The sequence below is a fragment of the Dasypus novemcinctus genome, chromosome 2, assembly GCF_030445035.2.
Source record: "Dasypus novemcinctus isolate mDasNov1 chromosome 2, mDasNov1.1.hap2, whole genome shotgun sequence".
Classification (NCBI taxonomy): Eukaryota; Metazoa; Chordata; class Mammalia; order Cingulata; family Dasypodidae; genus Dasypus; species Dasypus novemcinctus.
In genome coordinates, this window is record NC_080674.1 from 180295813 (window position 1) to 180310742 (window position 14930).

At 43.6% G+C, this 14930-nt stretch overlaps 1 protein-coding gene across 1 annotated transcript in view; it reads left to right on the top strand.

Moving 5' to 3' along the window:
* The window catches only part of DOCK2 (dedicator of cytokinesis 2), a 419924-nt gene that overhangs the window by 25223 nt on the left and 379771 nt on the right, over positions 1-14930 (top strand). The window contains exons 2-5 of the mRNA XM_058282039.1: positions 2017-2100; positions 11541-11581; positions 12694-12749; positions 13243-13339. Coding sequence (XP_058138022.1) covers positions 2017-2100; positions 11541-11581; positions 12694-12749; positions 13243-13339 — 278 coding nt within the window. The remainder of the gene's footprint in view (positions 1-2016; positions 2101-11540; positions 11582-12693; positions 12750-13242; positions 13340-14930) is intronic.

Below are 14930 nucleotides of genomic sequence, written 5' to 3' on the forward strand. Positions count from 1 at the left end.
GCTCCTCCACAGCGTTCTGTAGGAGAGTTCCGCGAGCTGCCTTCTCCATCAGAGCAAGCTCTGGGACAGCGAGTCCTGCAGGCCACCGGACAGGTTGGGGCAGACATCTATGCTCTCACTGTGTCCGCGAGGCTTGCTATGCTCCCTCTGGCACCGGGACCAGGGATCCACACCAGTAGGGTGGATTGGCTGCCAGCTGAGCTGGTGAGAGAATGAAAAGGGGCCAGCCAGGCTGCCACAAGATCCTACCGCTTTTAAATGGCCCTTTTCTTGATTCGTCGCTCCCCTGTTACTGCAATTCTTTCACGGTTTTCTGGAAGTTTTAGAAAGATGTGCTTGTCAGTCCTTGCTAGTAGTTGAAAGCTGTGTGGGGGTGGATCCCTGAAGCACCTCACACTGCCGTCTTGATCTGGGCAGGAGGGGATCAGATTTTGAAGACTTTTGAAGATCAGATTTTTTTCCCCAGGGTTTCTTTCTGAGGCTCTGAAAATGCTCTAGAATCGATTGTGTCGATGGTTGCACATCTCTGGGATTAGTGCAGTGTCTGACAGCACACAGGGGCTCTGGAGGGGTTCGTAGCCGCCTCCTGCTTCTCAGGAACAGGCAGTTTAACTGGGAAGCCAGACAGGCTCCTGAAATCCAAGAACTCCTGCTGTTGCCACCAGCCATTAGGGAGGGAAAGGGTCTTGGGTGGTGTGGGTGTGGCCCGGAGAAACTGCAGAGGGCCTGGAGGAGAGAAGACCAGCCGGAAGAGTTTGCTTTGCTGAAGGCCAAGGAACACGCTTCTTCAGTCAGAGGAGCAAAGGTTGGTTAGAGTTGGTTAGAAGAAAGATATGATTCCTGTAGGTGATGAGGAATGCGTGGCATTTGAGTAGATGAGATTGGCATTTTAGGCCATTGCCATCAGGATGGAGTAATGGGGAAAAGCAAGTAGAACATCATAGTGGCTGAGAGTGTGGAATTTGGATACTGATTTTTTTTTTTGCCACTTCCTAACCTGGTGACCTTGACCAAATTGATTAACCTTTCTGTGTCTCTGTTTTCCTGTCTGTAAAATGGGATCACAGTTTATACCTCATAGGGGTGCTGAGAGGATGGAATGAGAAGCTGTGCTGAGCCTGTGCCTGGGATGCAGTAGGAGGCCAGCCAGCAGCAGATGATGTAAACACCCTCCTTGGCCCTCAGGCTGGAGTGGAGGACTTGTGGGGAGGGGTCGTGTTTACTTAATAACTGGAAGCCTTTAGAAGCCAGGCTGGCTTTGGCTGACTCCTGTGGTAGGCAGTGGGTTTCTGCATTTGGATGAATTTTCTTTAATTGAGAGAGGAAAGTAGATGTGGCTCAAGTGATAAGCCCTCTGCCTACCATATGGGAGGACCTGGGTTTGATCCCTGGGGCCTCCTGGTGAAAAAGAAGAAGAGAAAACATGCCCACGTGGTGAGCTGAGTGCCCGCATGGCAAGCCAAGTGCCTGCATGGTAAGCCGAGTGCCCGCATGGTGAGCTGAGTGCCCACGTGAGTGCCCTCAGGGTGAGCCAGTGCCCGTGTGGCAAGCCAGTGCCCGCACAGTGAGCCAGTGCCGGCGCAAGTGAGTCAAGCAGTAAGATGATGACACAATGAAAGAAAGACAAAGGGGAAAGTCAAGGTGAAGCACAGCAGAGACCAGGAACTGAGGTGGCACAGTTGACAGGGAACCTCTCTCCACATCAAAGGTTCCCAGGATCGAATCCTGGAAAATCCTAGGGGAGAAAGATGAGAAGACAAAAAGAGAATTAGATACAGAAGATCACACAGCGAATGGACATAGACAGCAAAAACAGCAGGGTGGAGGAGGGGAGGGGAAGGGAAAAGAAAAGACAAAAATATATAGGAGAAATTTAGTGCTCGTGGCTGGGCTGTGGGGGTGCAGGATAGACTCGGGGCAGGGAGAACCGGAAGGAGGCTGTCACTGAGGAGAATAGGGCGTGGATTCAGGGTATCTGGAGCTCTGACCTGGCTGTTTTTCTGTTCTACTTCACAGCTATTTACAACTTCCAAGGCAGCGGATCCCCCCAGCTCTCCCTGCAGATCGGCGATGTGGTGCGGATCCAGGAAACCTGTGGAGGTGAGTCGTGGACCCTGTTGCCCCACAGATGCCAAGGCCCCGGTTGAAGGGCTCGGGAAGGCTGTGGTACATACCCAGTACCATGTCCCGCCCCATCGGAACCTGCAACAGCCTATGCACTGTTTACATACATTTTTCTAAAATTAGTAATTAGAATTTACTGAACAAAATGTTTTGTTATTTTAGGAATTTATGTTCATATGAAAGGCTAACTGGGTGATGGATATATGTTTTGTCCTCAGTTTGGCCCAGCCATGTGCAGTTTGGGCTTCTGTGACATCTCTTAGACACACCTCTTTATTAGTATTAATTCTGTTTTAAAGGAAAACAGACATTATTAGAATTTGAAAAGGTCCAATTGATTATGCCCCTGATTCCAGGAACACTGCTATGTACAGCTGTATAGTGGGTGCACGGCTATACAAAGGCACCCAGCCCAGGGAGTGGGCGCTCTTACTCTCCGCATCAAGATGGGAGCTGTATTTTATATGAGGTGGCAATTCATTCTTCCCTGCAAAGAAAGAAATTGTGAAACCAAGTATCTATTGGGCTGCATCCTCCCATGGTGGTGGTGGTAATAGGCAGGGGCTTTTTCTGATTTGCCCAAAGGTGAATGGCCTTGGACTCATGAGTCCTGCAGTTGGAGATCAATATATCTGATACGATTGATATTGGGAGCATGGTTTCGGTGGAAAAACCAAGATGGCTTGCTAATGCATTGCTCACAATCAGACAGAAGAAAGAAGAGGGGAGTGGGTTGAATGGCAGGCGCAGTCCCTGCTCCCACCAGCTGTTCCATCAGATGAGTCCCTCTTTCTTCCCTGGGATGAAACTGAGGGGCAGGGCAGGTATGCCCCTCACAGGAACTACGGAGTCAGGAAAGTGAGGTGACCCACAGAAGTAGACATCTTGGGGTCATCAGCACCTACTGGGTACTGTAAGTTCTTTAGAACACATTAGCCTCACAACAAGCCACAAGACAGATACTATGATCTCCAGCACTGGATTAGCTGTGTGCTATTTCTAAGCAATGGAACCTAGCCCCCCAGCCCCTCAGCCCCCCAGCCCCCGCTGTGCCTATAGATTTGTGCAGAGGTGCACATTCACCGATACACACAGACAGATATGCACACACACAAGCAGATGAACAGATACACGCACACGCACACAGGCATATACATGCAAATGGAAAAACACCAAAGCAACTTTTTTTGGAAAAGATACTGGATATTTCAAAATACCATTAAAAGAGTCATCACAGGGACCTGAGAAATTTGCTTAGCTTCCTGACATTTCTTTCATGCTATCATATTGTTTTGATTTGGGATTCTATGTGAGGGGAGCCCATACATTTTTCTCAGGTCCTCTAAAGATCCTGGCTTGGTCCTGATGAAAATCTTTTACACACAGAGTGAATGAGATGGGGCGTGGGGTAAGGGTGGGGCGGGGTGAGGGATGCTTTCCTGAAGTTCAGTTCTGTGCTTTTAAACACCAAGCCCTTCCCCACCCTCTCTTTTGCAAATCTAATTCTACCTTGTGGCAGATTACCAAACTGTGGGTGTGGTACCAAGGGGCAACGAGTGAAACAGCAGTAGCAACTCTCCTCAGTGTCTCTGGTGCTACTGAAGGCTAAGCCTAAACCTGAGAGGCAGGTGTGAACCCTCATGTTGGCTGGCGAGGCCTCCCAGGGTAGGGAAGAGAAACGGCTCACCTGAGCGTGCACGGAGAGCCAACAGCTATTTCCTGATGCCCAAGACCACACACTTTTCTCCATCCCATGCCCGCCAAGACAGTGAAAAGTCTTTGGTAATTACTTTTTGTGTCCCCAAATTTGAAACTCAAATGGGTATTTTCCTCTTTATTGCAAGCAGTTTCCCTGGAAAGGGAGCTCAAGAGTCACGGGTTGCCTGTAGGCAGAGCGCCACCATTGGCCTTGTTTGTTCCTTTTTGTACCCAAAAAGGCTGCACTGAGTCACTGCCACCTTTTGTCTTTCAGTTTAGCATCCTTGCTTCTCATCTCTCTCTCTGGTTCCGGTTTTCCATTTTAAATTCTGTTTTATGCATCTTATTTTAATGTGTCCTTGTAATCTGCAGTCACACAATACCCTTCTGGGAAGAGCGGGGCCTTATTGATTTGGTAAGTGCTGGCCAGTTCATGAATACCTTGAAAATGCAATGTTCTGAAGTCTATTAGGACAATTCTAGACATCTGAGGAAATGGTTTTCAAATTATTAGGGCTTTTTATGCCTACAGATGTACACCTAAGTTTTCCAACTGCAATTGCTGGACACCTCAGGTTTCCAGAGGCCCTTGGACATCGGGCATCTGCAAGAGAGGGAGCTGTGGAGGGTCTGAGACCAGGTCTGGTTTTGTTTGCTTTACAGATGGAAGAGATTCTGATTGGAAAAATGGTTTCCCCAAAAACATATTGTAAAAAATCTGAAAACTACAGTAGTTGTCAAAATTAGTCAACATGGTGTAGTAGAAAGAACATGGGTGTACCCATGGAAACTCTCTTGTAGAAAACTAGTTGAAACACAAAATCTGGCCAATTAAGAGATGAATCATAATGAAAGAATGTAGGTATCAAAACAATGTAACCAAAGGAAATAGTGGCAAGCATTGATTCCAGTTGAATCAATCTATAAAAGCTAGTATTAAAAATTGTGATATTTATGGCTACAAGAAAGAATGTATTGTTAGGAACCTGAACAATGTAAAGTAAATAATTTAGTGAAGTTGAATTGTGGGAGTGGGATGGAAGAGGGCTGACCAATGCTGTGACGTCATTTTCACAGCAGAGTCCATCAATATTATTTTTAAATAAAACATGTAATTTAAGAAAGCACAAACCACTCTAATTTTTAAAATGCTTTTCAGAAATACTTTCCTTTTGGAGGCATGTTTAAGAAATACTTTTTTTGGTGATGAAATAACATTTAATTGACTTTCAGCATTTCCTTCAATTTCACCTTGATTACTTTTTCTTCTGTTAAATATGAGCAGGCTTAAATTTGATATTTTGGTTCACATAGTATATTTATGATATGCTCACATTTATGAGAGTATGTAAAAATTTCATTTGCCACTCTAGTGAATAAGTATAAATTAAAAGTTAAGGGAAGCAGTTTTGGTTCAAGTGATTGGGCTCCCGCCTACTACATGGGAGGTCCTGGGTTCAGTTTCCAGTGCCTGCTGGAGAAGACGAGCAAGACAGTGAGCTGCCATGATGGGCAGGTGCAGCGAACTGATGAAACAAGATGATGCAACAAGGAGACACAAAGAGGAAATATAATGAGAGACGTACAACAAATCAGGGAGCTGAGGTGGGTCAAATGATTGGACACTTCTCTCCCACATGGGAGGTCCCAGGTTCAGTTCTGGTGCCTCCTAAAGAGAAGATGAGCAGACACAGAGAGTACACAGCAAATGGACACAGAGAGCAGACAGTACAAACAATGATGGGGAAGAGGGGAATAAATAAATAAAAATAAATCCTTAAAAAAAAATTAAAAGTTACCCAGAATGATAGTAATGCTACTTTTTTTCCTGGGTAATGGGACTTAGGATGATTCTTGTAGCTTTTATCTTCATACTTCTTCTGCTTAGTTTGAATTCTTTGTAATGATTCATACCAATTTTAGACAAAAACACTGCCGACTTGAAGACTGGAAGCAGATATCCCCAGATGTTAGCAACGGTTAATTCTGGTTGATAGGAATGTGATTATTATCTTATTCTTGGTACTTTTCAATAATTTTAAAATTTCCTAAAAATAATGAAATAGAAAGAACATGGACTTTTGAATCAGACAGTTATTTCCTGCTTCCATTATCTAATGGCTGAGTGATCTTGGACAGAATGGCTTTAATTTTCTCATCTGTCAGATGGCTTAGCAGCACCTTGCTTCCTGGGGTTGCTATGGGGAAAAAGTTAGAGACCACAGAGGAAGTTGCTAGGTGCTGCTTGGTCACAGGAAGTGTGCTGCGATGGTGCATTCTGCCTCTCCCTGCATTGTTACAGAGCTACATTGAGACTGGCAGGCGTGTAGCTTTACAATATGGCCCAGGTAATGGGGTCACTGGCCCTTTGCCTGGAATGGGTGAGGCCAGTCCTTCCTTGCCTATATACCAAATTTGCTCATCTAGATCAATGGGGAAGAAAACCTGATCTGTAACCTTAGTCACGACTGAAATCCTTTCCAGTAGAGTTCAAGTATTTTGATTAACTTTTTACTATAAAGATAGGATATTGTTATGATAAAAACTCATGCCATTCAGAAAGCTATCCCTTGCTAGGCCTTAGACATCCTAATATTTATTTCTCTGTCTATTTTATATCTCTTCCACCTAAGGGCAGCATACACATCTGCTGTCCTGCTCGTCGATGTGGAAAGAACATGTAAATGTTCTTTGAGCAGCTAGAATTCCTCACGGAGGGAAAAACATAAAATCAGTGTTATTTTCTTCCAGTCATTTCTTTCAGTTACATTTCAGTGAAACCTTTCCCAATATTTAATGATAGACTTTAATCTAATGTCCAGTTTAATACTTACCCCTTGTTCCCTTTCTTTGGCTAAACAAGGCTGGGAAGGAAGGGGTTGGAAGAGTACTTTCTTTCCAAGTCTCTGTTTCCCCTGTTCAAGGAAGCTTACTTACCCTCAGCCATGGGTTCTGGAGCAATAGGAAAAGTCCCCATTCCACCTACTGCTACATGTGCTTGTCTGGATGTTGGGGCCCCAAAATTAGTGGGAAAACAAATAGAATTTCTTGACAGTGGTTCCCCAGGAGCTTTTAGATTTCACTTATTAGTAAAATGAAAGGATGCAAAAGAAGCTGATAAGCTTTCTACTTTTTAAAAAGTCATTGTTTTCTTTTTTTCCCTAGAAACAGAACTACACTGTGCATTCCATTCTGAGACTCGCTCTTCTCGTTTAATATCTGGGTAATATTCTCTTCGAATATCTGGAGCTCTTGTTGAGTTAGCACACATACATTCGCTCATTGTAGGTTTGGCTGCGAAAAGCGCCGCACAATGAGTTTTTGAATCTGCCATTTGCAGAGTGGGGGATGCCCTGCCAGACTCTGTGTGGCAACTTCTGTGCTAACAACTCCAGGCAAGGTGATCTTGACCCATCCACATTCTTTGCTTTTAGGATAAGAGAGGACATAATGAGCACTTAATAGAGAATCTTTTTAAAGTGCCACTTCGCAGGGAGATGGTCCTTTGTTTGGGGCTGTTCTAGAGACAGGTAGATGAAAAAGAGATTCCGTTTTCTCGAGTAGTGGCTGCTCCATTATTGTGAGTTTATAAGTGAAGTTTTCTTCCCTTCTGAACGAGGGTAAGGCTACAACATCAGTAAGATTCCATTATGTTGAGCTCAAACATGTTTCATTTGCTTTATTGTTATGGAAATATGTTGTAATGGCCTTCACTGAGAAAAGTATTTTTAAATCTTTAGATCCTGGAAATAAAATAGAAAATATGCCTAATTTTCTCTGGTTTATTGTTATTATAGTTATTAATTTTTAAAAGAGAAAATGGTATTTATCAACTTATTTGAACACTTCCCATATGCCAGGCACTGGGCACGTTCTCTGAATTTCTTATCTAATTTAAGTCTCACGAGACAGACAGGCAATATTATTATTCCTATTTTACAGATGAGGAAGCTCAGAGAGGTACAGCAACTTGTCTAAAGCCACACAGAGAGTAAGTTGCAGATCTCCATTTAAACCCAGGCTTTGATTCTGGAGCTCACACTCCACCTCTGATCTGTAGCAGCATCTTTTTTTTTTAAACTTTATTTTTAAAGCAGTTTTTGATTACAGAAAAGTTATATCAAAAGTATCGGGGATTCCCATAGCAACTTCTTTTTGATCTTAATATTATTATATATTTCTCTCATACAGAAAAGTAAAAGAACAGCCAGGCACCCACCATTCAAATAAACACATATTAACATTTTGCCATATTGGCTTCAGTGTTTGTTTGTTTTTTTTAAGGAATAAAAAGTCCGATGCAATGGAAACTCCCTTTTTATCCCTCCCTTATTCCATTCTTTTCCTTTTGTCCGTATTGTAGGTACTAGTCATCCAGATCTTGGTATGTTTTCTTCCTGTCCAAGGTATTAAACCTTTTCCAGATGTATATGCCTTCATAATACTGTTAAAAGGGAGTTCTTGCAACAGTCCTCTGAGGACCAATGTCATGTTCCTCACTTTACAGGGGAAAACACTGAGGTTTAAGTGAGATGCCCAAAGATCATGCCACCCGGAAATGGTAGAGAGCAGACTGGATCTCTAGGCTTCGGGTTAAGTTTTTAGATTCTGAGACAGTTTAAATCTTTAAAAAAATTTTTTCACCACTCTGATGATCTGAAAATTTAAGTTCATTTCATTTTGGTGTTTGTGATGTATGAAGGGTGACAATTTGAGTAGTTGGCACTTAGTAATTGTCCGAGAGGATGGTAAAATTTCCCCTTCCCCATCTCTCCCCTCATATACTTTGTGAGTTCTTTGCGAAAAAACAAAAGGGAAAAAAAGTGTATATTACATGGATAAAGTTAGAAGAAAGCCCTTGTTATTATTTAACTCAAACAGGTGTTGAGCCCGGGGACGAGTCCTGGAATTTGATGAGGGCTGTCTTCCACCGAGACTGCTTTGACCATGGGGTCCACTGCCCTGGGCTTTTGTCCTGTGTGCCAACTTGTTATCTGCCTGGTCTCGGACTGTAGATTAGGGGGCTGACCTCAGAGGTCAGAGGTTAGTACCTCATCAAGGATGGAGATGTTGGGAAAAGTCCAAAGAATGTCCTTGCTGCATTTGCTGCATTAGACGTGAGTTTGGATCCTAGCTGTGCAGTTTTACTGCTGAAAGATCTTGGGTCTTCTCCCGTCCCTGTTTTAATCTCAATATCGTCATCTCACAAGTGTAGATGAGGATAAGCCCTTATCTCAGAGTCAGTAGGAGGATCGCTCGGGATTTACTTCTAAAAACATCTAGCCCAGTACTACGTACATAGTAGGTGCTCCAGCGGTGTTGAACTTGGACCTGAGAGCCAGAATGTAAATGCTGGGTGCAAAGTCAGCAATTCTCTGTGGTCAGGAGTGGTCCAAAGCTTGGAGAATCAAGAAACCCACCTGGTATGTAGAAATAACTGAGTCTTGAAGGTTAGTGCCAGCAAGGGCTGTGTACCCAGGAGGTGGAGGGACCCTCTCAGAACCCCCATCAGAGAGATGCTGGTGTGGGTGTGGGCTCGGAGGAGGACCTCAGATTGCTTTCCTGCTTTCTGGTAGATCTGGGTGGCCCCAGCCAGTAAGTGGCTGCAGGTGGCTGCAATCAAGAGCACCATGTCTGTCTTTGTGCTCTGGCCATCCCCAGGGGACAATGTGGTTGAACAGCTGTGAATACTGCCTTTGAAGTCACACAGACTTGGCTTCGCCCCTGCCTGTCTGTTCTTGGTTCATTACTTCAGGTGCCTGAACCTCAACTTCGTCGTCTATAAAATGGGAATGATAATATTAACTCATGGTGGTGATAGCTCTAAATGAGAGAATTCATGTGCAATGCTTACGTGCAGATTTGTGTGTATTGAGTGATCAATAAACAGTAGTTAGTAATAATATTTAAAAAAGTGCTCTTAGAAGAGCTTGGGGTGAGGTGGGGCAGAGTTACAAATAAAGGGAAATAGTTGTAAAGCAATGCTGTAGTGACGTCTCTGGAGTCAGACGCTTGGGCCTAAATCTCAGGTGTATCAGCTACTAGCTCTGTGTCCAACAGCAAGTTGCTCAATCTCTCTGAACCTCTCTATTTTCATTTGCAGAATTGAGGTAGTAATAGTACCTACTTTATAGGATTGTTGTGAAGATTAATTTATAATATTAAAAAAAAAAACATACCAAAACAAATCTTCGGGTCCTTTTTAACAGAGTGCACATAGTAAGCACTCAGAAAATGTAAGCTCTATTGTTGTTAATTATTGTTGATAGTTATTACAAATAATTAGAGGAGCCTGAAAATAGAATGTGCCTACTTCATGAAGTAGTAAGCTTTCCATTCACTGGGAGTATTCACTTGGGAAGCGGCCTCGTGGAAATTTAGTTTTGGGGATTCAGACATTGGGAAGATGAAATTATTAGGCAACCACCACACACCACACTCCTTCCTCCTATTAATCAGCAAGCACAGTGCGATAGCTGCTTATGTTCAAATTCTGACACTGTCATTTGCTGTATAACCCTGGGCAAGTCACTTAACTTCTCTGTGCCTCGGGAAGGCTACTTGTCTACAAAGTGGGGATAAAAGCTCCTACTTCATTTGGTTGTTATGAAGATTAAAAGGCTTAACAAAATGAAGAGCCCTTAGGATGGGTACTGCTTTCCAAACATGAGATCCTTTTCCTCTACTCTTCTTTCCCTCTTTCTATTTTCCTGCTCCCCTTCCTTTTCTTCTTCTCTCCTTCCTCTGTGTTTCTCCATTTCAAAAAGGAACCATGGAAGGCTCCTGTTGCTTCAGAACTTTCTTGAGGACCTGACCTTCCAGCTGGTTCATGACCAGGAGGGTGACTTTGCATTTTAAGTTGTTTGTTTTGAAGCTTGGATGTTTGTCTGTTGAGAGCATATTTCAACAACAATCTGTCAGCCCAGTAATGAGGGTCTGCTAATGAGGCTCCCAACAGAAGCTTTTTATTTACAAAGATGACAAGTGCCGCTACTTGGCTTTGCTTGAAGCATTTCAAAGGCCGGTGGACTCATTATAGTCATCAATACTTGCTACATTGAGTCTCATTTTGTCAGAGGACTGTGGGTAATTTGGATTTCTGTAAATTGAATCATTTTTGGTTATTTCTGTAAGGCGAAGAATCTTTTAAAATTCCTGTCCCTCTACCTATCCCTGAACTTAGCTGTTCTGTAATGACACCATTTCATATCACATTCTGGACACCATTTGCCACTGTTAGAACTGTCAATATAATTTTGGGACGTTTGCCAAAATCTCTCAGCCTTTCCAGGTCCTTCCGATGGCAGGGGTTGAAAATATGTTCTTAGGGCCCAGCCAGGTGGCAGGGGAAGGTGGAGTCTGGTAAATTGGAGGGCCTGCTCTGTCTGATGGGAACAACTGCTCTTTACCACCAGCCAGCTGTATGGCTGGGGCTTCTGAGTTTTTTCCAAAAGAAGGAGGAAATTTGGATTTTCATGTGAAATCCCTGTAGTTTTAGACGTTATCTTTAGATATTGGCAACCAATTCAACAGATGATGTGGGATAAACATAACACATCAGATGGCCCGATCACGCCCATGGACTTCTAGTGCTTCATCTCTCTCCACGGTCTACAGCAGTTTGCAGCAATTACAAGACAAAACCAAACCAAAATGCAAACACAGCAATGAACTTGTAAGAATAAATGAGAGCATGTCTCTTTGTTTTCTCTTTGCAGACTGGTATAGGGGATACCTCATAAAGCACAAAATGTTAGAGGTAAGGTCAATTTGTTTTTATTTGGGATGATACTGGGTGTCTTTACTTTGCCCTTCAGCAGCGGAACCCGTTCCTCCCCTCCGTGGGTCCTGTGCTTTCTCACCTCCATCCTTTGGTATGTGCTGTGCCTCAACTTCTTTCAACTTTTACTCATTCCTTAAGGTTGCCTTCCAGTGCTACCTTCTCCCTGAACCCTTTCCTGACATGCCAGTCACCTAAGGTTTCTGCTTACCCTGAGTCCCCATGGAACTGAGGCCTTCTTTCCTGAAGTGTGTCTTCTATTGCCTTCCTTCAGAGTTGTTTGGGGCATTCATTTCATCCCTTCATCTATGCATTGAACAAGATGTAGAAAGGACAGGCCATATCTCTGCCCTGGAGGGTTTCACTTGTTCGAACCCCAGGTGACACTGTCGTCTTCAAGAGAGCACGCACCTGCTTTGCTCAGCTCCTTGTCTGTCGTGGTGCGCAGTACACTGACCAAGCATCCCCAGGGTGCACGTGGGTTGAATCCATGAAGGAACTTCCAAGTAATTGATCTCCTTTTTTTCACTGAGCCAAGGTTACGGAGCAAGGAAATAATAGAAGCTTCCTCCTTCTTCCTTGGAAGGCATGATGCTGTTCTGTTTTCTCAAAGGACAATAAAATAAATCCAGGGGGAAATAAGTCTCAAATCTAAGGAACCCAAATAGAATTGGGGACTTTGTTATTTTAGGACTTGAACTTCCAGCTGGTCCATGAGTATGTAGGGTGGCATTTGCCCTAGAGTGGGGCGGTGGAGGGGAGAGGCAGAGCTCTTTTTCACTTAGAGTGGTTCAGACCCTGTTCCACGCACTGCTCCCCTGCCTGCCTGATAGGATGAGCGTGCATAATGGGTTCGAGCATTCTTTGGGACCTAGGGCTATTGTGGGATCTAGACTAACTGATGGAGAACTGGACGGAAGCTGGGCCTCAATGAGTGGATTTAGAATCCATTTCTTGCTCTGATTCTGGGATTATTCCTGTGAAGTTTGAGAGGTTTAGAAATCAGCAGTTTTGGAAAAATCATGAAGACATGGGGTCAGCCATTTCTGTAGGGATTTGTTTCCTGATTTTATTTTATTTGTTTCCAACAGGGCATTTTTCCTAGATCCTTTATCCACATCAAGGAAGTGACAGTAGAGAAAAGAAGGTATTTGTCATTCTTTACCAGACTTGATCCTCAGCAGCCCCTGGAGGTCTTTGTCCTGCTTACTTTGAAAATCTGACTTGCTAGATCTGAAGGAGCCTCACCTCATCCGTCTTCCTCCTTGGTGCCCGGGTTTATTTGCGTGTTCCCTTCCCTCACTCAATGGAAGAGTTTATCCAAATTTATTTATGTTCAGGTCTGATTCTAAGGGGAGATTAGGAAATTTGGAGAATCAGACTTTTCACTGGCATATGCTTTTGAACTGTATTAAGGCCAATTACTCCTGAATCATATGCACGAAGGGCCCACCCTGGTGAAGGAGGACATTAAAAGGAAGTCCCTCGCATTTGTATAATGTAATTGGTGTGGCTATTGGAGGTGGTTTAGTCTCCTGCCCCCTCTCAGCAGCTGCTGCTTAATGCAAATTTGACCGCATTTTTATCTTGTTAGCACCTGGGTCTCACTTTCACGCCATTTTCTCTCCTACCTTAAATAGAAACACCGAGAACATCATTCCTGCAGAAATTCCTCTGGCACAAGAAGTGACAACGACACTTTGGGAATGGGGTAGCATCTGGAAACAGCTCTACGTGGTGAGAGTCGCTTCTGCCTCTCTGGGGTACAGTCTTCGGTTTGGTTCAAGTTTGGAATTTAGCCTTGAGCGTGGCAGGCAGGGGTGCAGCTTTGGTGACACAGCAGTCACACAAGATTAGCTGTGAGGACACGGAGACTTCACAGATTACGTGTCTTGCTCAAAGTCAGACTGCTAACTAATGCCAAAGCCGTAATAAATGGTGTCATGGGTGATCCTTCTCATTTTAAACTAGTACAAAATTTCTCAAACTTGAGTGTTCACGAGAACTGTCAAGAGAGCTGTTGAAAGGCCTTGTAATCTGCATTTTTAATGAACCAGGGGATTCCAATTTGCTGCTGCTAACACGTTGGGAAACACTGTTCTCATATATTTAATTGACGGATGGCTACTGTCCTCAGATCCTTGAGGTAGCTTCGACCCTAGAAAAAAGAAAGAGCACATTTTGCATGTGTTTTCTATTTTGAAGCAAATCTAATTTTAAATCCGCCTTTGATGCTTCCAGAGCTCCTAATGAAAGCAATTAGCTAAGCAAACCATTAAGCCAAGAGTGAAAATGTCAACCGAGACTTACTGCGTATTTGTTACAGCACTGTGCACGCAGGCTGGAGGGCACACACGCTATTCTCAGACTCACCTTTTATGCTCATAAATGTTGGCCATTTCGTAATACATGGTAATTGGCACCCAGTTCTGTAAGTTTCCCAAAAGTTGTTTGTTGGAAGGGGCAAAACGATAGACTCGGGGCTGAAGTTGTTTCTTACTGACATCACCATTGCTCCTACCCCTTTTATTGTAACCACCTGCCCGTGCATCGAAGCTTGACCTTTTCCCTTAGGAAGTCTTAGAATAGCAAGTTCATTGTGTCCTTTGCCCTGGTAAAGAGATCCATGAACTTCCATTATTCTAGTGTCACCTTCGGGTTTAGTGCCATATCAGTAGACCACCCGTGTAATATTTACTTAATACATATATTGGCTCCGTTTTAGTCAACTTAAGCCAACAAACATTAGGGACTTTGTAGCATGGTTTCCCAAGTGCAAAGGCAAACCATTTGGCATGATTAGAAGAACGTTATTCAAATAAATACAATGAAAATAGACAATGTTATTTAATGTTTGCTATAACTACCTGTCAAAAGCTCTGGACCCAAGACCTTTTTCTCTATTAAAAAGAGAAATTAAAAAGTGCTAGAGAGGTGATAAAGACATATTCTTATCAAACTGAGACTTTCTCCTTCACTTAACAGAAGGAAGGAAACTGGAAAAGGACCACCACGTGGGTCAGTGAACCTTGTATCTTTGTGCCACTGAAAGCCACCTCGTGGCCACTGGGGAATGCTGCCCTAGAAATGGCCCCAGATTCAAGCTTTACAGGGTCTGAGCTCTTGGTCTTGTGTTTTCTCAAATGTTCATGTCAGTCTTTTTCAACAAGAATCTTTTAGGATTAAAATCAGAAATCACCCTTTCAAAGTGATTGGGATTATTGCTTTTGCTTTGGGAAACCCCTCTGGTCTCAGAGGGAGGAAATAGGTCAGTGACTAGGATTACAGCCACCGTTCCCCTGGGGAGGGGTAAGGAGAGAGGGTTCCA